This window comes from Oncorhynchus clarkii, chromosome 30, assembly GCF_045791955.1.
Source record: "Oncorhynchus clarkii lewisi isolate Uvic-CL-2024 chromosome 30, UVic_Ocla_1.0, whole genome shotgun sequence".
Lineage (NCBI taxonomy): Eukaryota > Metazoa > Chordata > Actinopteri > Salmoniformes > Salmonidae > Oncorhynchus > Oncorhynchus clarkii.
The window spans coordinates 17,851,337-17,878,550 of NC_092176.1; the positions used below are offsets into that span (position 1 = coordinate 17,851,337).

At 42.6% G+C, this 27,214-nt stretch overlaps 1 protein-coding gene across 11 annotated transcripts in view; it reads right to left on the reverse strand.

The window, feature by feature from the left end:
* Window positions 1-24,435, reverse strand: part of LOC139390007 (AP2-associated protein kinase 1-like) — a 51,094-nt gene extending 26,659 nt beyond the window's left edge. For 9 of the 11 annotated variants that reach the window (XM_071137099.1, XM_071137104.1, XM_071137098.1 and 6 more), the window contains exons 1-8: window positions 23,675-24,413; window positions 5,244-5,362; window positions 3,363-3,471; window positions 3,093-3,235; window positions 2,737-2,858; window positions 2,489-2,570; window positions 2,194-2,326; window positions 402-505 (exon numbers count right to left, since the gene is read on the reverse strand). In XM_071137099.1, coding sequence (XP_070993200.1) covers window positions 402-505; window positions 2,194-2,326; window positions 2,489-2,570; window positions 2,737-2,858; window positions 3,093-3,235; window positions 3,363-3,471; window positions 5,244-5,362; window positions 23,675-23,837 — 975 coding nt within the window. In that variant the 5' untranslated portion in view covers window positions 23,838-24,413. Of the gene's footprint in view, window positions 1-401; window positions 506-2,193; window positions 2,327-2,488; window positions 2,571-2,736; window positions 2,859-3,092; window positions 3,236-3,362; window positions 3,472-5,243; window positions 5,363-23,674 lie in introns of all 11 variants that reach the window. The other 2 variants (XM_071137100.1, XM_071137096.1) reach the window with 2 other exon arrangements.
* Window positions 24,436-27,214: the final 2,779 nt, after the last annotated feature.

A 27,214-nucleotide genomic window follows, 5' to 3' on the forward strand; every position in this document is an offset into this window, starting at 1 on the left:
CCTTGAATGTCCACTGGGAATGACGTCTGAAATGTGCTGTGTCAGATGATTTGAGTGCTGACATTGCTCCTGCAATGCAAAGCAAAGGGGCCTGGGGGATGGAGGGCAGCCAACTGGCAACAACCACAAAGCTCCTTGTTCCCCCATCCTCTGGCATTTTTCACTAGACTTATGTTGCTTTCCAAAAAGATTAGACACGAATAAAACTTTAGTAAAATGTGGAAGCTTATTACATTTGAAATTAAATATCATTACATCTGGCATTTTGGAGGGCAAGGTAACAATTCAAATAAAGTTAAAAGTTCCTCTACATTTTCACTCTTTGAATTATTTGGTTGTAACCTTCGTCTCCGGGGAGATGTTCTAGTCCTGTTGTCTTTACTGAGGGTGAGGTGACTTACATGTACGTTCCGGATGGGGCATTCTATCCCGGCCAGCCTGAAGGAGAAGTGGGACACTTGGTAGATATCTGGTCTCAGCTCTGGGTCAGGCTCCAGCATGTATCCTGATGAATGGAAGAAAACGTGGTTGTAATTATGATACTGACAAAGTGCATTCGAAAAATATTCAGACCCTTTGACTTTTTCCACATTTGATTACGTTACAGCCTTGATTAATTGATTAAATAACCCCCCAAATCTACTCACAATAACCAATAATGACAAAGCAAAAACAGATTTTTAGAGAAATGTGCACATTTATTAAATATAAAAACAGAAATAGTTTATTTACATTAGTTTTCAGACCCTTTGCCAAGTGACGCGAAATTGAGCTTAGGTGCATCATGTTTCCATTGATCATCCTTAAGATGTTTCTACAACGTGATTGGAGTCCACATGTAGTAACTTCAATTGATTCGACATGATTTGGAAAGGCACACACCTGTCAAAATAAAGGTCCCACAGTTGTCAGTGCATGTCAAAGCAAAAACCAAGCCATGAGTTCCGAGACAGGATTGTTTTGAGGCACAGATCTGGGGAAGGGTACCAAAACATTTCTGCAGCATTGAAGCTCCCCAAGAACACAGTGGCCTCCATCATTCTTAAATTGAAGATGTTTGGAACCACCAAGACTCTTCCTAGTGCTGGCCGCCCGGCCAATCTCAGCAATCGGAGGAGAAGGGCCTTGGTCAGGAAGGTGACCAAGAACCCAATGGTCACTCTGACAGAGCTCCAGAGTTCCTCTGTGGAGATGGGAGAACCTTCCAGAAGGACAACCATCGCTGCAGCACTCCACCAATCAAGCCTTTATGGTAGAGTGGCCAGACAGAAGCCGCCACTCAGTACAAGGCACATTACAGCCCGCTTAAAGTTTGCCAAAAGGCACCTAAAGGACTCTGACCATGAGAAACAAGATTCTGTGGTCTGATGAAACAAAGAATGAACACTTTGGCCTGAATGCGAAGCGTCACATCTGGAAGAAACCTGGCACCATCCCTACGGTGAAGTATGGTGGTGGCAACATACTGACTGGGAGACTAGTCAGAATCGAGGGAAAGATGAAAGGAGCAAAGTACAGAGGACCTCAGGACCTCAGACTGGGGGCGAAGATTCACCTCCAACAGGACAACGACCCTAAGCACACAGTCAAGACAACGCAGGAGTGGCTTTGGGACAAGTCTCTGAATGTCCTTGAGTGGCCCAGCCAGAGCCCGGACTTGAACCCAATCTAACATCTCTGGAGAGACCTGAAAATAGCTGTGCAGCGACGCTCCCCATCCAACCTGACAAAGCTTGAGAGGATCTGCTGAGAATAATGAGAGAAACTCCCAAATACAGGTGTGCCGGGCTTGTAGCGTCATACCCAAGAAGTCTTGAGGCTGTAATCGTTGCCAAAGGTGATTCAACAAAGTACTGAGTAAAGGTCTGAATACTTATGTAAATGTGACATTTCAGGTTATTTCATTTTGAATAAATTAGCAAAAATGTCTAAAAATGTGTTTTTGTTTCGTCATTATGGGCTATTGTGTGTAGATTGACGAGGGGAGAAAAACTATAATGACAAAACATGAAAAAAGTCAGGGGGTCTGAATACTTTCTGAATGCACTGCATATTTCTCTCTGTGGACTAAAGGACTTGCACTGTGTAATCGAGAAGGGGCACAGAGAGAAAGACAGAGCCAGAAAGACAACTCTCTTACATACAAATGCATGGACCAGTCAGTAGGAGTTGACAGTGAGGATGGCTACTCACTGATGAGGCAGTGCATGTCCGGGGAATAGCGGGAGTTGTCTGGTATAGTGAAGCTGCCGTCACAGATGGCCACCTGGCTCTCCCCAAATGGCAGGGTGAAGTAGCACAGTTTATACAGTAGGCAGCCCATAGCCTGTAGAGACAGCACAGTGGACATCAGCACACCTTGTATTACCTCAAAAATCTTGCAACCCAGCAAGTCAGTTACACTGTACTTGGCATCACGCAAACATAACTCTAGTGGAGAGAAACCAGTCATAATCTCCAATATCGATTCAGCAGTATGCCAACTCACCCAGATGTCTGCCTTTGTAGTGATGACCATGCCATTGTAAAGGTTGATCATCTCTGGGGCTCTGTATGACAGAGTAGTGTACCTTAAGATGGGAAGGGAGCACACTCATTTACGAAGGACTTCAAAGGGCACAGTAAATCCACAACATCCCAACCTGTTGTACTTGTTGGTTCACTAGATTAAAACTATCAAACCACACCCATGAGTTCAGTGTTCCAGCTGAGGTGAAGCTCTTCAGAATCACTCACTTCTTGATTTCCTCCTCCACCAGTGGAACGCCCTCTGTTTGAGGGTCCTGGAAGCGGTTGGTGGCGCTACCAAAGTCACACAGCACGTAGTGTCCCCGGTCATGGAGCAGGATATTCTCCACCTGCAGAGGAGATCGACACACAGATGACTCCTGAGACAGGTGACTCCTGAGACAGGTGACTCCTGAGTTGCTCTTTGAATGGTGTGTAACATATTTATACACTTCATGGTTCACTTCTCATGCTGCAACACACATATGCAGCTAGGACATGTATTAAAGACAAACAGAGGACAAGTGTGAGTAGGGTGTCGACTCTGAGGGTGTGTGTGTGTGTGTGAAGACAAGTGCTCGTGCCTTGAGATCTCGATGGATGATTGGCGTCTTGCACTGGTGGAGGCGGGCCACAGCCTCGCAGGTGTCACAGAAGATCTGCAGCACTTCTGCCTCAGTGAAGCCTGTTTGCAGACGCTGGTTCATCAGGTTCACCACCTGACCGCCTGTAACAAACCAGGGAGGGCTTACAATGGGTTTGGAAACTAAGTAGATACGCTCCTGTAATGGTATGATGTTTGTACACGAATGAAACTACGAAAGTGATTGATAAGGAAAGAGGGGCAGAATTACCACGACAGAAGTCCATGAGGATGAGGACCTCCCAGACATCTCCTGATCCCACTGCAGTTATACTGGAGTCCAGGAAACCCACAATGTTCCTGTGGCCCACAAGGTCCCTCTGCACATGCACACACACAATTGGTTAATATTACAAAGAATAGAAAGAACCTCATAGGTCTCTGGTTTGCTTTCAAGTTCCAAACAGGCTGCCATAACAATGGTGATCTTTGTTTGTTTTTTGGATTGCCCAAGTGTATTCTGCTTCTGCTTGCTGACTATGAGGATCTGCCAAAAGGCTGGAAGTAATAGGGTTGTTCCACAAAATGGGTGCCTTTTGGACATGCAAATGTTTAAGAAATTCACTTTAAAATATATCTTCTTTCAACATTTCAATTGCATGGAGGATATGTTGAGTTTACGGAAAAACAGATTGTCCAGTCTCGGGTATTAAAATCCTATAAACTAAGAGCATTTTATCTGCAGTTGTACCACACTGTCAAAACGGTTACGGACACTTATGTAACCACAACTATTATTTAAAAGCATGTTTGAGATGAATCCCAAATGTTCTCATTGATCATGTATCCCTTGTACAAATAAACTCCCATATAATACCAAATGGATAAAGTTACCGTTGGGCCTCTAACAGGGTTGACAATAACACAGTTTAGGTTTAAGATCGGCCATTACTCCTCATGTGGTGAAGAGAATGGGACCACATGGTGTTCATAAAATTAGGAATTATACACAAGACTTACTTCCTTTTCCACCATGCTGTTCATGGTGGAAAAGGCCCCAAACAATGTCACCTGCTGTGAGTCAAATAATGGTCCATTATTTTAAAGGAATAAATTGTTTGCATAACAGGGTTGGCCTTAAAATGAGGGACATACGTAAATGCATCACCAATCACATGAATAGCAATAATAACCTTCAGAAATGACTGTCAAAGCAGCAAAAGTAAATAGGCCTTTACAATGGTGAAACATGGAGACATTTTGGGATTAAGTGAGTTGAAATCTTCCTAGAAGTGACAGTGTTGATGGAGGGACATGTCAAAATGCTGAATTTTGGCACTTTAGCAAGCCATTATTCATACAAAAAAAAATATGATGTATTGAATTCTTCATGTGGTCTATATTATAGTGCACTTCATTTAATATGACAGGCTTTTTAAAAATTAAATATTGGTGCATAATGTGTACTTAAAAGATCAAAGGGAGGCAAAAGGCACCCAATTTCGTGGAACGACCCAATAATGACAGCCATCCTGTACCAATTACGCCCCCCCAGGGTGTAGCTGCAGGGGCTGGTTATCTTACAGCATGGCCTCCAGTTAGGGAACTGAGGCCCAAGGGGTTGGGGGAGTTTATCTGCATGACGTCCAAATCAACATATTCAGCAGCAGGCTCTAATGGAGTGAAGAATGTATGACTCAGTTACTACCCACCCTCCGCCCCCCCCCCCCATATATATATATATATATATATATATATATATATATATATATATATATATATATATATATATATATATATATATATATATATATATATATATATATATATATATATATATATATATATATATATATATATATATATATATATATATATATATATATATATATGTTTGTTTAAGTTAGTCTTGTCAACCCTTCCCTTCCATAGTCAGCAACTCATTCCCATATCACCTTTTCCAGAATAGAAACACAATCCTATTCTTTAAATTTGTGTCATTTTATCTATGTGGTTCTACATCAGCTTCACTACAGCAGTGGCACAGTGATTTGCCCCCTTTGTGAAGTCCATTTGTCTGAGAAAGCCTGTGCATTATAAGGTAGACTGGGTGACAGACTGAGCAGAACTCCAGCCCAGAACCGGTTCTCACCATGATCTGGATCTCTAGCTTGCAGATATGCAGGTCGTGCTCGTTGTTGACGTACATTCTCTTCAGGGCACAGCGGACCCCCTGGTGGGTCCGCACCAGGAACACAATGGCAAAGCCTCCTAGAGAGAGAAAGATTTCAGCATTGACCTGTGACTGAGTGGCTCAGGTACCCACTGAGGCCCGCGGCCTTGTCAGCTAACCTGACAGCATGAGAATACAATAAACACAACAAGAGACCAGCTTAATATGGAGCGACAAAAATGTGTTTCGTGACACTGGTTTCCCCTCAAGCCAAACGGCTAAATTACGTGCTTTGCTTCGACAAATATCAGTAACAGTGACTGAATTAGCCCTGAGTCATGGTCAGTCAGCCTGGATGAGTCAAAGCTGCGGATACTGTAGAGTGGCTGACTGTGTGCAGAACAGAGCAGGCCTCCTTCAGTCTGTCCATTACCTCATCCTGATAGCAGCACACCACACAACCCTGGCAACGTTTGTCCTCTCTGTCATATAAACACACCCTGTATGACCCCAGATCAACAGTGGCAGAGCTAGCTGGGAAGAAATGCTGTGAAATCTGTGTTAAGTCAGAGGGGTGGATGAAGCTGTGGTAAAAGAAGGCTCAACATAGCATTGGTGAGTCAGCAGTAGAGATGAGAATCAGAGGAAAACTGCAGGTAGTGTAGCAGCCGCACTGTGACTGGAGAAGGTGGAGAGTGTGAGTCCATCATCCGACTATTAGAGGCACATTGTGCTGACACATTGGGTAGCCGGCACGGCTCCAAAACAGCCCTTTTGTCTGGGCCTCTCCATTTCTCTCCCTCTTGCCTGCTAATTCAGACATATGGAGACACAAAAAACCATGAGTGATTGTGTGGCTGGCTGTGCACACTATTTGTTTCTGGTGACCCAGGAGGCAGTGCTGGCTTGCTGTGATCCATGAGTGATACAACACTGGTTTCTTTCATGTACACACCATTCACACAGTGAGAGGGCTGGCTCTGCCTACATAAAGAATAACACCAAAGGGCAGGGTTCAGCAGAAGCACTGTCTGGAACCAAACACACTGAGCATGTATTTTAGCTAGAATTATCTCACATTGTTCAAAGAGAAAAAAACAGTTGTGTATTATGTTGGTGATGCAGATAGTGTTTTGAAGGACTGGTGGCTCTACAGTGTTATTGCAGCACAGCGCTGTAAGATGTGGGTAGTATTTGTGTCTGATTACAGGCCAGTAGAAGGGGTTGGTTGAATGCTCTGCTGGGCTGCTGCACTAGGCTGGCACACAGCCTCCACTGGCTGAGCTGGAGGGTTCTGATCAAAGCAGAAGCAGATATGGGCCAGGATCAAGTTTCACTAATCTGAATAAGAAATTCACATCCTATTAGTAGTTCTCAAATCAAATTTATGCCAAATATACCGTGACTCTTATTTTTCTTAAAACTGCATTGCTGGTTAAGAAACAATATGTACAAAATAAAAGAGTAACAAAATAATGAGGCTATATACAAGGGGTACCACCGGGTCAATGTGCAGGGGTACAGGTTAGTTGAGGTAATATGTACATTAATTTTAAATAAATTTCACCTTTATTTAACCAGGTAGGCCAGTTAAGAACAAGTTCTCATTTTCAACTGCGACCTGGCCAAGATAAAGCAAAGCAGTCCGACACATACAACACAGAGTTACACATGGAATAAACAAACATACAATAATACAATAGAAGAATCTATATACAGCATGTGCAAATGAGGTAGGATAAGAGAGGTAAGGCAATAAATAGGCCATGGTGGCGAAGTAATTACAATAAAGCAATTAAACACTGGAATGGTAGGATGTGCAGAAGATGAATGTGCAAGTACAGATACTGGGGTGCAAAGGAACAAGATAAATAAATACAGTATGGGGATGAGGTAGATTGGATGGGCTATTTACAGATGAGCTATGTACAGGTGCAGTGATCTGTGAGCTGCTCTGACAGCTGGTGCTTAAAGCTAGTAAGGGAGGTAAATGTCTCCAGCTTCAGAGAATTTTGCAGTTCGTTCCAGTCATTGGCAGCAGAGAACTGGAAGGAAATGTGGCCAAATGAAGTGTTGGCTTTGGGGATGACCAGTGAAATATACTTGCTGGAGCGCGTGCTACGGGTGGGTGCTGCTATGGTGACCAGAGATAAGGCGGGGCTTTACCTAGCAAAGACTTATAGATGACCTGGAGCAGGTGGGTTTGGCAACGAATATGTAGTGAGGGCCAGCCAACGAGAGCATACAGGTCGCAGAGGTGGATAGTATATGGGGCTTTGGTGACAAATGGATGGCACTCTGGTAGACTACATCCAATTTTGCTGAGTAGAGTGTTGGAGGCTATTTTGTAAATGACATCGCCGGGTCAAGGATCGGTAGGATAGTCAGTTTTACGAGGGTATGTTTAGCAGCATGAGTGAAGGCAGCTTTGTTGAAGAAATAGGAAGCCGATTCTAGATTTAATTTTGGATTGGAGATGGTTAATGGGAGTCTGGAAAGAGAGTTGTCTAACCAGACACCTAGGTATTTGTAGATGTCCACATATTCTAAGTCAGAACCGTCCAGAGTAGTGATGCTAGTCGGGCGGGAGGATGCGGGCAGCAATCAGTTGAAGAGCATGCACTTAGTTTTACTAGCATTTTGAAGTAGCTGGAGGCCACAGAAGGAATGTCGTATGGCATTGAAGCTTGTTTGGAGGTTTGTTAGCACAGTGTCCAAAGAAGGGCCAGATGTATACATTATGGTGTCGTCTGCGTAGAGGTGGATCAGAGAATCACCAGCAGCAAGAGCGACATCATTGATATATACAGAGAAAAGAGTCGTCCCGAGAATTGAACCCTGTGGCACCCACATAGAGACTGCCAGAGGTCCGGACAACAGGCCCTCCGATTTGACACACTGAACTCTGTCTGAGAAGTAGCTGGTGAACAGTCATTTGAGAAGCCAAGTCGAAAGCGTTGGCCAAGTCGATGAGGACGGTTGCACAATACTATCTTTTATCAATGGCGGTTAAGATATCGTATAGGACCTTGAGTGTGACTGAGGTACACCCATGACAAGCTTAGAAACAAGATTGCATAGTGGAGAAGGTACGGTGGGATTCGAAATGGTCGGTGATCTGCATGTAGGTCCGGGTAAAGTAAATAATAAACAGCGAGTAGCAGCAGTCGGGGGGGAGGGGTCAATGCGAATAGTCTGGGTAGCCATTTGATTAGCTGTTCAGCGGCTTTATGGCTTGGGAGCCTTTTGGACCAAGACTTGGCACTCTGGTACCGCGCGCTGTGCGGTAGCAGAGAAAACAGCCTAACACTAGGGTGGCTGGAGGCTTTGGCAATGTTTTGTGCCTTCCTCTGACACAGCCAGGTATAGAGGTCCTGGGTGGCAGGAAGCTTGGCCCCAGTGATGTACTGGGCCGTACACACTACCCTCTGTAGCAGTTACCATGCTCTCGATGGTGCAGCTGTATAACTTTGAGGGTCTGGAGGACCCATGCCAAATCTTCTCAGTCTCCTGAGTGGGAATAGTCATTGGCGTGCCCTATTCACGACTGTCTTGGTGTGTATGGACCATGGACCATTGTTGGTGATGTGGACACCAAGGAACTTGAAGCTCCACTACAACCCCGTTGATGAGAATGTGGGCGTGCTCGGCCCTCCTTTTCCTGTAGTCCACAATCACCTCCTTTGTCTTGATCACGTTGAGGGAGAAGTTGTTGTCCTGGCACCACACTTCCACACTTTGACCTCCTCCCGATAGGCTGTCTCATTGTTGTCGGTGATCAGGCATACCACAGTTGTAGTGTCGGCACACTTAATGGTATTGGAGTCGTGCTTGGCCAAGCAGTCATGGAACAGGGAGTACAGGAGGGGACTAAGCAGACACACACACACAAGGAGCACCCGTGTTATGGATGAGCGTGGCAGATGTGTTTTATCCTACCCTTACCACCTGGGGGTGGCCCGTCAGGAAGTCCAGGATCCAATTGCAGAGGGAGGTGTTTAGTCCCAGGGTCCCTAGCTTAGTGATGAGCTTTGTGGGCACGATGGTGTAGAACGCTGAGCTAAAGTCAATGAACAGCATTCTCACATAGGTGTTCCTTTTGTCCAGGTAGGAAAGGGCAGTGTGGAGTGAGATTGTGTCATCTGTGGATCTGTTGTGGCAGTATGCAAATTGGAGTGTAAATGTATTTGGCTAAGGTGTATGTAAACTTCGACTTCAACTGTGCGTACGGTCACTGTGTGGACAACGTCATTAATGCAGTTATTGATGAAGCCAGTGACTGATGTGGTATACTCCTCAATGCCATCGGATGAGTCCTGGAACATATTCCAGTCTGTGGTAGCAAAACAGTCCTGTAGCTTAACATCTGCACCATCTTATCACTTCCGTATGAGCGAGTCACTGGTACTTCCTGCTTTAGTGTTTGCTTGTAAGCAGGAATCAAAAGGAAAGCATTATGGTCAGATTTGCCAAATGGAGGGCGAGGGAGAGCTTTGTATGCATCTCTGTGTGTGGAGTAAAGGTAGTGTAGAGTTTTTTTTCCATCTTGTTGTTAGAAATGAGGTAAAACGGATTCAAGTGTCCCTGCATTAAAGTCCCCAGCCACTCGGAACACCACCTCTGGATGAGCATTTTCTTGTTTGCTTATGGCTTTATACAGCTCGTTGAGCGTGGTCTTAGGGCCAGCATTGGTTTGTGGTGGTAAATAGACAGCTACGAATAATATAGATGAGAGCTCTCTTGGTAGATAATGTGGTCCACAGCTTATCATTAAATACTTTACTTCAGGTGAGCAAAACCTTGAGACTTCCTTAATATTGATTTTGCACACCAGCTGTTATTGGCAAATAGACAGACTGCAACCCCTTGTCTTACCGGAGGCAGCTGTTCTGTCTTGCCAATGCACGGAAAAACCAGCCAACTGTATATTATCCATGTCGTCGTTCAGCTACGATTCGTGATACATAAGACGTTACAGTTAAATGTCCCATTGGTAGGATAGTCTTGAACGGAGCTAACCCAGTTTATTCTCCAATGATTGCACATTGGCCAATAGGACGGATGGTAGAGGCGGGTTACCCACTTGCCGACAAATTCTCACAAGGCACCCGGTCCTGCATCTGAGTCTTCTCTTCAGCCGAATGATGGGGATTTGGGCCTGGTCGGATGTCGGGATTAATTCATTCGCGTCCGACTCGTTAAAAGAAAAACATCTTTGTGCAGTTCGAGGTGAGTAATCGCTGTTCTGATATACAGAAGCTAATTTCAGTCATAAGAGACAGTGGCAGAAACATGTACAAAATAAGTTACAAATAATGCAGAAAAAAAACCACACAAAATAGCACAATTGGTTAGGAGCCCGCAAAACGGCAGACATCTCCTCCGTTGAGTCCCATCTTCTGCATCCACACACAAGCACCATAAACACTTCACAGTGGCTCCTCACCCTGCACCATACAACAGGCTTGTCTGTACTCATGTAGATTAGATTGTAGATTGTAGATTATTCTTTAAAAAAGGGGCCTTCATGCTCTGGGCAGAATACAAACTGGGAGATGGCTATGTATGTGAATGCAGAGCACCTGCAGTCTGTAAAACAAGCAAGGTCCAAATCAAGCCTTTGAGAGCATTTTATTGGACAACTGCTTCCTTGTTTATTTCTACTGCTAGCACAGCAAAAGCATTTCAACCCTGCAGAAAGTCTCTGGCCATGTACACAATCTGGCTTGCCTGCTACTAAATTAAACAGCAGTGTGTAGTACACATACTATTTAGCAGTTATGGCTTCATATGAAGTGGAAAGGATCGTTTAGCCCCACCCAGTGACATTTCATGTTGTTTTGGGCTAACATTAGCCAAGTACCTAGCATTTGGAATGAAGTATTTTGAGTAATCTTGAGTGTACCATAGGCCACGCATGTATGAACTGAAGAGTCACCTGAAGCTTGAGAGGAATGGGAGATGCAGTGGAGGAATGCAGTGCTGAAGCAGGGGGCTCATAAATGAGGATGACTGGCTACTACTCTGAACTGTGTGTGGTGAGCTTACTGGCGCCCAGAGCTAATGAGGCACCACCCAAGTGGGTGCCATACATTGTGAAGTCCAGTAGCCATCTACAAGATCATTACCAGACTCAATCTTCATCAACCATCTCCCTAATAACCTTCCTCTGATCAAGCCAGGAACTGTCCCTCTCCATCGTTGGAGCATGCATGCACTCAGACTTGGCCTCTATCGGTTGAACTAGTCAACTATAGCTCTGCTACTCATGATGTATTGCTTGTTTGCTTTTGAAATTATGAAAAGTGCTATTGACATGTAATCAATTATTATATCAAAAGATGGCTTATTTAGTTTAGTAGAGCAAAAAGCTCTGACGAAGGCCAAGAGGCCAACACGTAAGCTTCAATACAAAAGTGATACTAGCAAGAGCAGTGTGCGGGTTTCTTTTTTGTTTCCACTTATAAACTGTGTGGTTCGATCTCTGAATGCTGATTGGCTGACAACCGTGGTATATCAGACCGTATACCACGGGTATGACAAAACATGTATTTTTACTGCTCCAATTAAGTTGGTAACCAGTTTATAATAGCAATAAGGCACTTCGGGGGTTTGTGGTATATGGCACTCCGCATTGCGTTGTCCCTTAGCCGTGGTATATTGGTCATATACCACACCCCCCTCTGGCTTTATTGCTTAACCATGCACCTGCAACAAGATACCTCAGACGTGCGAGCAAATTTTTTTTATGTTGAAATGTTGAAAGTAAAACACCAACAGTAGATGTACTGGTATCAATTTGTATTTATTTATTACAAATAAACACTTTTTGATGAGAAAACTGAAATCCACTTTGGGTTTTACAAAAGGACTTCACCAAAAACAGTAGAAAATGAATTCATGTAAAGGATACTTCTGGATGTTGGCAATGAGGCCCTTTATCTACTTCCCCAGAGTCAGATGAACTTGTGGATACCATTTTTGTGTCTCTGTGTCTAGTATGAAGGACGTTAAACTAACATTAGCACAATGACTAATTATATGGGTATCTACTAGCATGCTAGCAGATCACACAATGACTGGGAGTCTATGGCTGATGCTCGTTAACGCAACTTTGAGTCCTGCTAAAGCATGTAGCTAGCTTTACTAAAGGCATGGCAGGCAGAAGATCTGTTTTCAAATAAGTAACGTTACAATTAAAATAGTTGTGATCATTTTAACCTCTCTGGGATAGGCGGGATGCTTGCGTCCCACCTGGCCAAAAGCCAGGGAAAATGCAGAGCGCCAAATTCAAATAAATTACTATAAAAATCTAACTTTCATTAAATCACACATGTAAGATACCAAATTAAAGCTACACGTGTTGTGAATCCAGCCAACATGTCAGATTTCAAAAAGGCTTTTCGGTGAAAGCAAACGATGCTATTATCTGAGGATAGCACAACAGTAAACAATGAGAGTAGCATATTTCAACCATGCAGGCGTGACAAAACGCAGAAATAAACTATAATTCATGCATTACCTTTGACAAGCTTATTTTGTTGGCACTCCAATATGTTCCATAAACATCACAAGTGGTCCTTTTGTTCGATTAATTCCGTCGATATATATCCCAAATCTCCATTTATTTGGCACGTTTGATCCAGAAAAACACTGGTTCCAACTTGACCAACGTCACTACAAAATATCTCAAAAGTTACCTGTAAACTTTGCCAAAACATTTCAAACTACTTTTGTCATACAACTTTAGGTATTTTTAAACGTAAATAATCAATAAAATTGAAGACGGGATGATCTGTGTTCAATACAAAAAGAAAACAAACTGACGCTACTTTTCTAGTCACGCGCCTCTCTCATTCAGTCCACTTCAAGTGACTCTCATTCAAGATGGCCGTAATCTTCATTACACAAAGGAAAAACCTCAACCAATTTCTAAAGACTGGTGACATCCAGTGGAAGCGGAAGGAACTGCAAGCAAGTCCCTTAGAAATCTGGTTTCCCAATGAATATTAGTTGAAAAGACAGTGACAGTTGAATGGTTTGTCCTCAGGGTTTTGCCTGCTACATACGTTCTGTTATACTCACAGACATGATTAAAACAGTTTTAGAAACTTCAGAGTGTTTTCTATCCAAACCTACTAATAATATGCATTTCTTATATTCTGGGGATGTGTAGCAGGCAGTTCAATTTGGGCATGCTATTCATCCAAAAGTGAAAATGCTGCCTCTATGGCTGATGCTCGTTAACGCAACTTTGAGTCCTGCTAAAGCATGTAGCTAGCTTTACTAAAGGCATGGCAGGCAGCAGATCTGTTTCTAAAGTAGTATCGTTACAATGAAAATAGTTGTGATCATTTTAATGAGAAAAAAAGTGACTTCCATTTGAAGACCACCGCAGAAGCTTCACTATTTACTATCTTGCAAGTTGTTTACTCAGAGATCTAGCTATCAAAACATGCATACCCCTCTTCAAATACATTTTAAATTCCTGAAAAGTGTGCAGCGAATTCTACTAGATGAAAAGCCGAAATGAGAACATCCTGGCATTTAAACCATAATAGATTTTTTAAAAACACATACAATAACACTTCCTATTTTCACATACTCAAACAGCGTACTATTTAGGACGCAAGTATGGGCATTCAGACACAGGCCTCCATCTTTATTACTCACTCGGACAGACACACAGTCAGTCCTACTAGAGGAGGCTGCTGCAGCTGCTCAGAGAGGCCTGTGGGTAGCCAGCCCCATGCTCTCCCAGGCCAGAATGCCAAGTGTTGTTGCTTGCGCTGAGCCATGCCCTGGGCTGAGTCATCCAGCTCGCATCGCATCACTAAGCCAAGGACAGCTCCCTCCACGTGATCAGTCTGTTTGATCATCTGAGGCGTTCCACCACAGCCTTCAGTTCGGTAGGTGCTGCTGCTGTCCAATGAGGCTTCGAGTGAATATTACGTACACTCAGTAGAATGGTATTCTACATACATACACATGATATTGGTAAATGTATGACCCATGGGTCAGGCTAAAATCAACTCCCTTACATATTTTCTATTCATCATACCCGCACCATAATACTTAGTCCTATGGTGATTAATTAAGTATTAAAGAATGAGGAAAATGGGCTGAAAGAAACCCCATGCTGCTTATTTATGATTGACTGCATTGAGAAGTTTTTTTAAATAGGCTGTCTCATATGAACAAGTTCAAACACATTTATGCAAATGTATGCAAAATAGTGTATCCAGGAAAGCTTGTTTTTTGCCTGAATCAAATTTAACATCAGAATATACTGCGAGGGCAAGCACACAAACATGTACACACTACAGAGAGAGAGAGAGTGTGTGTGTGTGTGTGTGTTCCTGCCACAGCTGATGTTGGGTTTGCCGTGCCAAGCACCTGCTAGTTCGCGCCGTCTAATCTCGGGCGCCTGCGTGAATAGAGGGATTAGCAACCTTCTAAAATTACATGCACCAGCACACTGATTTACTGGACAGGTCAACAACAAGAGCTACAAAATACCCCCCAACACTGATGAGTCAGTATAATACGTTGTTGTCCACTCAACCAAACATACACAAATGAACAATTTTTGAATACAGTTCAGTAAACAAAGGGTCGTCATCACTGAAATGGAGCTTGTGTAACAGCATGTAGCCTACTATAAAATAAAATAAACTACTACATTGTTTACAAACACGCTCACTGAGGAGTATGCGTTACCCTGCATCCTGCATTGAGCAGACAATTCTACTGGCAAAGTCTTGTCTCCAGTAGGCATTAATATTAAACCAGCTTGCACCAGCTGATACTCATCGGTAAATAGAAAAATGAAAGGCAGTCAGATTAAAATTCAAGCGTTGCATTTTCCTAGCATGCCCCAGTGGCTGCATTGTGTGTGTGATGGTGCAGTAGCAGGCAGGCTTCCTCCATGACAATGCCAGTCATATATGGTTGTGTCTACACTTGACACTTACATTACTGGTCAAAAGCTTTAGAACACCTAGTCATTCAAGGGTTTTTCTTAATTTGTACTATTTTCTACATTGTAGAATAATAGTGAAGACATCAAATCTATGAAACAATCCATATGGAATCATGTAGTAACCAAAAGAAATGTTAAAATATAGTTGATATTCGTCAAATAGCCACCCTTTGCCTTGATGAAAGCTTTGTGCACTCTTGGCATTCACTCAACCAGCTTCACCTGAAATGCTATTCCAACAGTCTTGAAAGGAGTTCCCACATATGCTGAGCACTTGTTGGCTGCTTTTCCTTCACTCTGCAGTTCAACTCATCCCAAACCAACTCAATTGGGTTGAGGTTGGGTGATTGTGGAGGCCAGGTCATCTGATGCAGCACTCCATCACTCTCTCCTCATGGAGGAAGCCTGCCTGCTGCTGCACCATCAATGACGAAACTCAAATATATAGAAGAAAATGTTTATTTGTTTAACACTTTTTTGGTTACTACATGAATCCATGTGTTACTTCAGTTTTGATGTATTCACTATTATTCTACAATGTAGAAAATAGTAAAAATACAGAAAAACCCTTGAATGAGTAGGTGTTCGAAAACTTTTGACCGGTAGTGTACATGCGACTTCTGCGATCAGAATACGAAGATTGCATTGAAAAGACATGTCTAGACAAACAAAAGTTTGTGGTCAGATTGTGTACAGATCTGGCTTACCACTTCAGGAGGTGGTCAGGGATGCAATGTGTGCGGATTTATCCTCAGCCTGGACACTAATCAGGCTACCGAAAGTGCATACAGTGTGCGATGTCATCAGCACTCCCACAAATCCTTACAAAATTGTTTTTTTGTTTGGCTAAAGTTATGCTAAGCCGCTTGCAATCCCTTTAGCGTTGCTTGCTAGCTACAGAGATTTTCTGGCTAGTTAGCTACTGCCATCAGTTGTGTTATTATACTTTTCCTATTCCACCGTTTGTAGAACACATACTGACATTTGAATATAGTGCAGGAAAAAGGAAGCTTAGGCCCAAAGAAACACATTTGGGCTTTTTTGGACAGATTTTGAAGAGAGTGAAACCTCTCGCTTTGCCTCTTCCTCTCTGATACTACGCACCCATACAAGGACCGGACATTTTTTAGTGAGAACTTAATGGAAATGTGCACCAATCGCAAGCCTATCATCTTAAAGTTCAAAAGGCTATAGCTTATTATTGAACATGCAAATCCTGTAAAGAAGCTGCTAATAAAACATTTTAAACATTTGCCAAAATGCAATTAATGGAAAACACCATTCTAAACAGCGCACCTAATGTGAGCAGTTGTGACAAATATTAAAATCTGTTAGAAATTTAGAAAAAGAGGGGGAATTTAATAGCAACAACTATGATGGGTTGCTAATATGACTAGGATTGTGCCTTTGGCTTTTGGACAACAAAAGAAAGTTGATATGAAAACCAATAGAACAGGAGCTAAATGCTGATTAATGGCATAAAGAAGTGCTTATAAAATAATTGTCTCTACGGACAGATTTTCACAAGGCTACTTTGAAGCAAGGCATGCTTCATTATTTTAAGTAAAGTAAAGCATTCAGGTTTCAAACAATTATACTGCTTGAAGCTCACATTGCAAAGTGGTGGGTGACTCGCAGATAGAGTCAACGGTAGGCAGGCTATAGCCTATACACCCGAATGGGAGGCACACTTTAATTAAGAGTTGAGATTGAGGTATAAAAATAGCTTCTTTTAAATCGTGGCAGGCGATTGCATTTAGAATTGGTGTTTGTTCCACAATGATTGGGATTACAAAAGCAGATTTCACTCCAGTAGCCTACAGGCTTTTGAGGAGCTACTCTTGAGCTGTCTGACAGGTGGTAGGTTATTCTGCTCCTCAAACTACACTCTATATGCTGTGCATGTGTGATGAATAGAATGTATGAAAACTAACAGAAACACACACATCCCAATTTAAATTCCACAAATTACCCTATAGACCGATAAGCATGACCAGTCTAATTAACAGTTAACATGCCTAGTTGCAGCTAAATGCTTTCTGGTTTGTTGAGTGAACAGGCGTAAAGCTGCTTTTAAAATTCTTGCAAATGTGACCAAGCAATACCTCAAAACCATCTGAACAAACAACCTGGTTGAGCAAATCTACAGCCAGAAAATATGATCCCTCAAAAAACATTCCAACTGTAATTTCTCAAAATGCACCATCTCTAATGGAGAGCAGGAGCGGTTTGAGGAAGTCAGCTCAGCTAGTTCCACCACTGGACCCAGACCGGTAAACCACATCAGCATACAGAAAGCAGCCTGTTCATGCATGGTTTGAGAATATACAGAAAGTTATCAATTTAATGATATACTGAGCTGTTTCACTGTGAATTGACTGTACCATCCAACAACCCCCATGTGTCACTGTCCCCTCTGAACAGCACACTCACTTTCATAGATGAGTAGTCCTAAACCTGCGGAGGACTGAATGTGAGGATATCCAGGCCAGAGAGATTATTTAATAGTATGTTTTTATTTATCATACTTTAAGTACTCTAATTCCTAATTCTATGATCCAGGCATTTAACCAGGCGTGGTGCGGACCGACAGATGGTGCCCATCTATACCAGTGATGAATAAATCATACTCTGTCCATCCATTATTCAGCAGCAGGCCATCTCAGCTGACAAAATGGCACATTCACTTTGACCATGGTTTATGGATCAGCATAGCATTGTCCCTAAAGCAGAGCACCAGCGTGCGGGACAAACATCTGGCTCAGCAGACTAGACAACACAGTGAGGGTGTAGATAGCCCATTGATGGGACAATACTGTCTAGAGCCCTAAAACTCAACTCTGGACCTCGAAGCCAGTTCCAGTGCATTTAAATTGTTCCCCTCTAAAAATCAGGGACCGATTTAGACCTGAGACACAGCGAGTGCAATTAATTAACAGGTAGAACAGATAACCAGCAGGCTCCAGGTCTAAGAGTTGGATAACTCTGGTCTAGAGCATAGCTCTGGGGCTATGGTGTGGAGAGCAAAGTAGCCTAATGATGTAAGTCTAGAAGAGTAAACAATGTAGTAGTGCTGAGCTCTTAGTGCTTTTTGAGGTCGGTTCGGTTAGATTATTGTGCTGTAACAGGATAAAACAATTCATAACAGTCTCATGATGGTAGGCCTAGTGACGGCCCATTACTGCTTATCACCTGTTAACCATCATTTATTCACATTACTTTAATACAATATTTCAGTTATGTACATTAGTTTCATTTGATTACTTTATTATTTAATTCCAAGTCAACTCATCTCTATAGAGCTGCCAATGCTGTCGGACAGAATCACTATTAGTTCTTCAAAGAAAAGAAAGCATACTTTTATGACTGCTGAATATCAACTTTCAATCATGTAGATCATTATTTTCAGGTAGAGATACCCCCCATGAAGCAACTGCTCTCTATCCCTCTCGATGCCATATCCCTTTGTCTCTTTTACATAGCAGGAGTAAAAGCATTGTAGTGTGCGCATTGAGCTTTGTTAAGAATGGCACCGGAGAGAATGGCTGCTGTTTTACAGTCTCCTAACCAATTGTGCTATTGTGTGTGTTTGATTTGAGCTCACAGAAAGAAAGAAAAATTGGAATTCAAATAACTGAACCGACCTCGGTCAATTAGTTGTTTAAAAAAACAACTAGAAAATACCAACATTTCAGGTAATTACTCAACCCTGCAACGTAGACAGCAGCACACCGAGCCAATAGCATCAATCAATAAGATACAGGCTAGTGGTGAATGTAATGTCATGTATACAGCACATTCAGAAAGTAGTCAGATCATTTCACTTTTTCACATTACAGCCTTATTCTAAAAATGTATTAAAATGTTTTTTTCCCCCTCATCAATCTACACACAATACCCCATAAGGTCAAAGCGAAAATAGGTTTTTTGAAATGTTAGCAAATATATTAAAAATAACAAACAGAAATATGTTATTTACATAAGTATTGAGAGCCTTTGCTATGAGACTCAAAATTCCATTTCCATTGATCATCCTTGAAATATTTCTACAACGTGATTGGAGTCCACCTGTGGTAAATTCAATTGATTGGACATGATTTGGAAAGGCACACACCTGTCTATATAAAGGTCCCACAGTTAACAGTGCATTTCAAAGCAAAAACCAAGCCATGAGGTCGAAGGAACTGTCCGTAGAGCTCCGAGACAAGATTGTGTCGAGGCACAGATCTGGGGAAGGGCACCAAAAAAATTTCTGCAGCATTGAAGGTCCCCAAGAACACAGTGGACTCCATTCCTAAATGGAAGAAGTTTGGAACCACCAAGACTCTTCCTAGTGCTGGCCGCCCGGCCAAACTGAGCAATCAGGGGAGAAGGACCTTGGTCAGGGAGGTGATTAAGAACCCGATGGTCACTGACAGAGCTCTAGAGTTCCTCTGTGGAAATGGGAGAATCTTCCAGAAGGACAACCATCTCGGCAGCACTCCACCAATCAGTCCTTAATGGTAGAGTGGCCAGGCGGAAGCCACTCCTCAGTAAAAGGCACATGACAGCCAGCTTCATCACTAAGCTAAGGATCCTGGGACTAAACACCTCCCTCTGCAACTGGATCCTGGACTTCCTGGCGGGCCGCCCCCTAGGTGATAAGGGTAGGTAGCAACACATCTGCCACGCTGATCCTCAACACTGGAGCCCCACAGGGGTGCGTGCTCAGTCCCCTCCTGTACTCAATGTTCACCCATGACTGCATGGCCAGGCACAACTCCAACACCATCATTACATTTGCAGACGACACAACAGTGGTAGGACTGAGGCTTCTCGTGACAAATAAACTTTGATTTGAGCTTGGAGTTTTCCAAATGGCACCTAAAAGGACTCAGACCATGAGAAACAAGATTCTCTGGTCTGATGAAACCCCTATTTGGCCTGAATGCAAAGCGCCACATCTGGAGGAAACCAGGCACAACTCATCACCTGGCCAATACCATCCCGATGGGGAAGCATGGTGGTGGCAGCATCATCATCATGCTGCTGTGATGTTTTTCAGAAGCAGGGACTGGGAGACTAGTCAGGATTGAGGGAAAGACGAATGGAGCAAAGTACAGAGAGATCCTTGATGAAAACCTGCTCCTGAGCACTCAGGACCTCAGACTGGGGCGAAGGTTCACCTTCCAACAAGACAACCACTCTAAGCACACAGCCAAGACAATGCAGGCGTGGATTCTGGACAAGTCTCTGAATGTCCTTGAGGGGCCCAGCTAGAGTCCGGACTTGAGCCCGATCGAACATCTCTGGAGAGACCTGAAAATAGCTGTGCAGCAACACTACCCGTCCAACCTGACAGAGCTTGAGAGGATTTGCAGAGAAGAATGGGAGAAACTCCCCAAATACAGGTGTGCCAAGCTTGTAGCGTCATACCCAAAGAAGGCTTGAGGCTGTAATCTTGACAAACAATAGGGACATTCCATCAAATTAGGCAAGACTTTGAGTCTTTTTACAAAAGAGCTAATGCTAGCATGCATCTTGACAGTGCAACAGAGCCAATTCATATTCTGATCTAGGCTAGTCCTATATTTGGAATATTACAGTAAGTACAATCATCAATTTCACAAAGGTACCAAATGTATTAAAAAAGACCAAGTAAAAACAATGAGAACAGGGATGTCAGAGATACTTATACAGTCACTAGTAGCTGGCTTTTGAGGAGGCAGGATCTGTGTGTTTTGTGTTGAACTGTAGGAATGACAAAGACAATGCAAGATGCTCATCAACATCCTGTGATTAAAGAGAACATACAAAGCTCAAAAAGGTAAGGTGAACCGCGGTGCACTGGGATATGGCCCGTGACTTGAATGAGCAAAGGCGGTGAGGGAGGAGTGGCCTTCGCAAATTGAACAGTAATCTGCGTCTCTGGGTCATGTGTCAATTAAGCAGCATGATGCATCGTTCAGAAACAGACACCTTTTTTTCATAAAATACACTCCCCTACATATTTTTTTGGACAGTGAAGCTAAAACTTAGAATTTGTCTCTATACTCCAGCATTTTATATTTAAGATACATTTTGTATATGGAGGTGACAGTACAGAATGTCACCTTTTATTTTAGGGTATTTTCCCACGTTTGTTTGACCGTTTAGAAATGAATGCACTTTATGCATCTAGTCCCCCAATTTGAAGGTGTAATAAGTATTTGGACTTATTCCCTTAATGTTCGTCAAAAGTTTAGTATTTGGTGTATTGGTCCCATATTCCTTGCACGCAATGACTACATCAATCTTGTGACTACAAACTTGTTGGATGCATTTACAGATTTGTTTGGTTTTGTTTTGGATTATGTTGTGCCCAATATAAATAATAATAATTAATAAATGTAATTTGTATGGTGGTTTTCCTTACAAAGCTCTACCGAGGAAAAACAAATTAGATATAATACAAACAACATACATTTAGGGGAAAGGGGATACCTAGTCAGCTGTCCAACTGAAAGTATTCAACTGAAATGTGTCTTCCGCATTTAACCCCTCTGAATCAGAGGTGCGAGGGGCTGCTTTAGTCGACATCCATGTCGACGGTGCCCGGGGCAATGTGGGCTGGGTACCTGCCTTGCTCAGGGGCAGAACAGATTTTCACCTTGTCAGCTCAGGGATTAGATCCAGCAACCTTCCGGTTACTGGCCCAACACTCTAGGCTACCTGCTGCCCCGTCAGGTATAATAGCAATAGTGGGCTAGGTGCTAAATACATTTTAGACTAGGACTATGAAATAGAGCATGTAGAAGTGTGTTTTAAGGACCGTTTTAAAAGTTATGAGTGATGGAACGGCTCTCCATAGGCGAGGGGGCAAGGGAGCAGAAGGCTTGGTCACCCATCGTTCGGAGACACGTCTTGTGAATTTGAAGCAAAGAGGAAGTAGTACTCTCTAAGCAAGCAGCGTGATGTCCTTTACAGTGGTGCCTAGTGACTCAGATCTACAGTTGTGCTGAGCTCAATGCTGGGGTCGCTGTTGACCATGTTTTAGGGGTCGAAGGTAGTCCTCAGCCTGAAACTTACTCCTCAGCCTGAAGTGTCCCCATATCCGCACGCAAATGGCTAGCTTTTTTTGACAATACATTATTTATCATTAATTTCTATTAGGGACAACATAATCCAGAATAACCTGAACAAACTGCAAATGCATCCAACAAGTTTGTAGAGTCACAAGCTTGATGTAGTCATCACGTGCTAGGAATATGGGACCAAATACTTAACTTTGAAATAAATGTGATACACTAAGTGAATTTGTCCAAATACTTATGACACCTTCAAATATAGGGGAGTACACTGTATATGTTTGATTGGGAAGGCAAACAAGGCATTTTTATCAAAAGCAATCACATTTGCATGTGAAAACACAGAATCCTAGTCATTACTCCACACGCTTAACCTGTGCCATTTTTGTTTCGAGAGGACTTCGCTGTCAGCCAAAACGGGGCACCTGGCTCACTCCCGGGAGGCAGCCCGATTCCAAAACGAATGCAATCAACGCTGACCTGGTTCACCCGGGGCACTAATCGAATCCCCTCAATGTCCCAACCAACACTGACAAATGCACACACCCATATCAGTCAGTGACCAGAAACAAGAGGCTAACCACCAGAACACTCCCAATCTAATCTGAAAGATAATGTATGGTGTGGAGCAGGTGCTAACATTAAGTGATAGGCCTCACCACTCCCTGTTGACTTCCCCCATGTAGCAAATTACATTTATACCCTCATCAGAAACTCATATGTTTGGTTCCCTCTCCATTTGTCATCGAGAGCTGAGACTTTGAATGTAATATGTCTGATCAGCCTTAAAATGAAAACGTTGTTCCTCCTAGCCTTGAGCAATGGGGGTTAGAAAAGTTAGCCTATAATGTTCGTAATTCATGATGAGGTGAGATTCCAATTCCATGTTCCTCACACCCGCGCCCACACCCTAGATCCCATCTCTTTCAGGATGCAGGCTGACCAGTTTTTAGATTTCCATCATTCTTATCAGTCTGGTAGATACATTCCAAATGAATCCTGACACCAGCAGTGACAGTACAGCTGTCTGAGGAGCTCACAGCTGATACAGTTGTAGACCATGCCCCAATGCATTGGGTTGGAAACAAGCTTACCCTGAAATGGCCTCAATTCTATGGTATCTTGCTAGCCTAGCTGTTTTTGTTTGCAAATTGTGAAATAAATTGACGTAGATACATTCTTGGGGTTATCAAGAATTCAGTTATCAGAATTTAACAGTATGCCTGACCATAGGATGGAGGTCATGTCAGGGTAAGCTTGTTTCCAACCCAAAGCAAGAGCATTATTGTCACTAGCGATAGATAGGGCAATTTAGTGATAAATTAGCTTGCCTGGGATGTAATTAATGAAAAAGCAGATCAATTACTCTAACGTTACCTCACCTTCAGCAACAGTTTCATCAACGGTCACTTGATACCGTCCAATGGTGAATACCCGTCCAATGAAACTGCCACCGCTGCTGCCGGACCCAGTGCCTCCTCCACCCGCTCCAGAACCAGGCCCGGAACTCACAAGTTCCCGGCGTGAATCGAAGAACTTCTTCATTTCCCGGTGATGTTTGCCAAGTGTCGAGTGGTTTGCAATCAATACCTATTCACAATAACGCGTAGATGTTGTTTACTATCAGCTTTGGATAATTGAATGACCGTAGCCACCTTAGGCTAACTAAAGCTATCCTCTTGAAGAGCCTGCTCGTTCGATTTCCAAGCGCAACTAGTTACCAATGTTTCGACTGTCATAATAGCAAGCTAGTTAAATAGTTAACTAGCTATCAACACACGAGATGACACGGTTAATCGATTTATAAATTTCTAGTTAATGTTTGCCAACCAATTAGCTAATGATATCAACAACAAACAAAAAAAACCTATCTGGCTTTGAAAATTGCGTTGACAGCCTGCTAAGTTACTAGCTTCTATTTACACACATCTCCACCCATTTTTCAGCGTAAAGGCATTTATTTCACTAGTTTATCGAAAGCTCTTTCTTGGTGTTGACTCCTGAATCTCCTCCCTGGTTTATATTCGATAATTAGCTGCCTATCTAGCTACTTTGGTGTTCTAGCTACTAGCTAGTAATTCATTGCCCGATTTGCTCCCGTAGTACAACAACTTGGTGCATTCAGCGTTTCGTCAGCGACACTAAAAAAGTACTTCCGGGTCACGGAATTTCGGTAAGTTTTCTAAATAAAAGTCCCCCACGTAATAGTAGAAAAGTGTCATTAGCCTGTATTTATTCATGTTATATGAACAATAATTGTCTAAACATGAACAATGATTCATATTTGTTCGTATTTAAGTGACATAATGATATTTTCATTACATTTGGTTTTTAAACTTGTCCCAAGGTCAAATAAATGCCCCTAATGCAAATCCCTGTATATGAAATAGATAGCTGCCAAATAAAAGTATTGTAGAGAATAGCCAGTAGGGTCTGTAGAATGTACAGTGAGCTCCAAAAGTATTGGGACAGTGACACATTTTTGTTGTTTTGGCTCTGTACTCCAGCACTTTGGATTTGAAGTGATACAATGACCATAATTAAAGTTAAAGTACAGACTGCAGCTTTATTTTGAGGGTATTTTCCTCATATTGTGTGAACCGTTTTAGAAATTACAGCATTCTAGGGGACCAAATTCTAGGGGACCAAAAGTATTGGGAGAAATGAACTTATATGTGTATTAAAGTAGTCAAACATTTATTATGTGGTCCCATATTCCTAGAACGCAATGACTACGTCAAGCTTGCAACTCTACAAACTTGTTGGATGCACTTGCTATTTGTTTTGGTTGTGTTTCACATATTTGTTTGCTGGACCTTTGGGAAAACCTGCTGCAAACAACCTAGATAATCATAGTGGTGATGAGCCGTCTGGGCTCCTTTACACATTTAAAATCAGGCAATTGCCAGCCAAGTGCCATAAAATGCATTAGGTCAATCGCTTGGCCACACAAATACACTTTTTTAGGCAGTATCCTAAAATCATGTTGCCATAGGTTTATATCACCCCAATTATGCATACCCTTCCAAAGATTTTCTTAAACCTACCTTGGTAACCAACACAATAGCAATCAATCAAAAGTTTTGCCTCATTGGTCTGAAAGAAGTCATTCACTTATGCACTGTCAAATGCAAGGAATGTGATTCCTCTCAACATAAAGACATTCATTCCTAAGCCAACTCAGAGGAAAATGTCTTAACAAGCTGAGGATTTTGATGCAATAAGCAATGGAAATTGGTTCAGTGATAAGATAATTGATGTGTACATTGATCTTGTAAAGTCTCATTTGGACGATCACTTTGTGTTGATGTGCCCCACTTCTTTTGTTAACCTTCACACTCCTGGGCCAGACTACACTCAATCATATGACCTACTGAAGAGATGAGTCTTCAGTAAAAACGTAAAGGATGAGACCGAGTCTGCGTCTCTCACATGGGCAAACAACCTCCAGCTGTTTGCTTAGAAATTCTAGGGACAGTTAGGAGGCCTGCGTCTTGTGACCGTAGCGTACGTGTAGGTATGTACGGCAGGACCAAGTTGGATGAGTTCCACTGGTGTACAGCAACCTTTAAGTCAAACCACAGATTCTCAATCGGATTGAGGTCTGGGCTTTGACTTGGCCATTCTAAGACATATAAATGTTTCCCCTTAAACCACTCTAGTGTTGCTTTAGCAGTAAGCTTAGGGTCATTGTCCTTTTGGAAGGTGAACCTCCATCCCAGTCTCAAATCTCTGGAAGACTGAAACAGGTTTCCCTCAAGAATTTCCCTGTATTTAGCTCCATCCATCATTCCTTCAATTCTGACCAGTTTCTCAGTCCCTGTCGATGAAAAACATCCCCACAGCATGATGCTTCCCCCACCATGCTTCACTGTGGGGATGGTGTTCTCGGGGTGATGAGAGGTGTTGGGTTTGTGCCAGACATAGCGTTTTCCTTGATGGCCAAAAAGCTCAATTTTAGTCTCATCTGATCAGAGGACCTTCTTCCAAATGTTTGGGGAGTCTCTCACATGCGTGTTTGCTTATTTTTTTCTTTAAGCAATGGCTTTTTTTCTGGCCTCTCTTCCGTAAAGCCCAGCTCTGTGGAGTGTACGGCTTAAAGTGGTCATATGGACAGATACTCCAATCTCCGCTGTGCAGCTTTGCAGCTCCTTCAGGGTTATCTTTGGTCTCTTTGTTGCCTCTCTGATTAATGCCCTCCTTGCCTGATCCGTGAGTTTTGGTGGGCAGCCCTCTCTTGGCAAGTTTGTTGTGGTGCCATATTCTTTCCATTTTTTAATAATGGATTTAATGGTGCTCCGTGGGATGTTCAAAGTTTCAATATTTTTTTATAACCCAACCCTGATCTGTACTTCTCCACAACTTTGTCCCTGACCTATTTGGAGAGCTCCTTGGTCTTCATCGTGCCGCTTGCTTGGTGGTGCCGCAGACTCTGGGGCCTTTCAGAACAGGTGTATACTGAGATCATGTGACACTTAGATTGGACACAGGTGGACTTTATTTAACTAATGATGTGACTTCTGAAAGTAATTGGTTGCACCAGATCTTATTTAGGGGCTTCATAGCAAATGGGGTGAATATATATGCACTCACCACTTTTCAGTTTTTTATTTTTTAGAATTTTTTAAAACAAGTCATTTTAAAAATTTGACTTCACCAATTTGGACTATTTTGTGTATGTCCATTACATGAAATCCAAATAAAAATCAATTTAAATTATAGGTTATAATGCAACAAAATAGGTAAAACAAATACTTTTGCAAGGCACTGTATGTGCTCGCAATAGGATAACATTGAGTGTTAAAATAATGGACTCCTTAAAGCAGTATGAGAAGGAACTGGAGGGCATTCTTCACTCACTACATAACTATCTGGCACTACAGTATTTGGCATTACATGGAAAGGTTGCGGACATAGTTCTG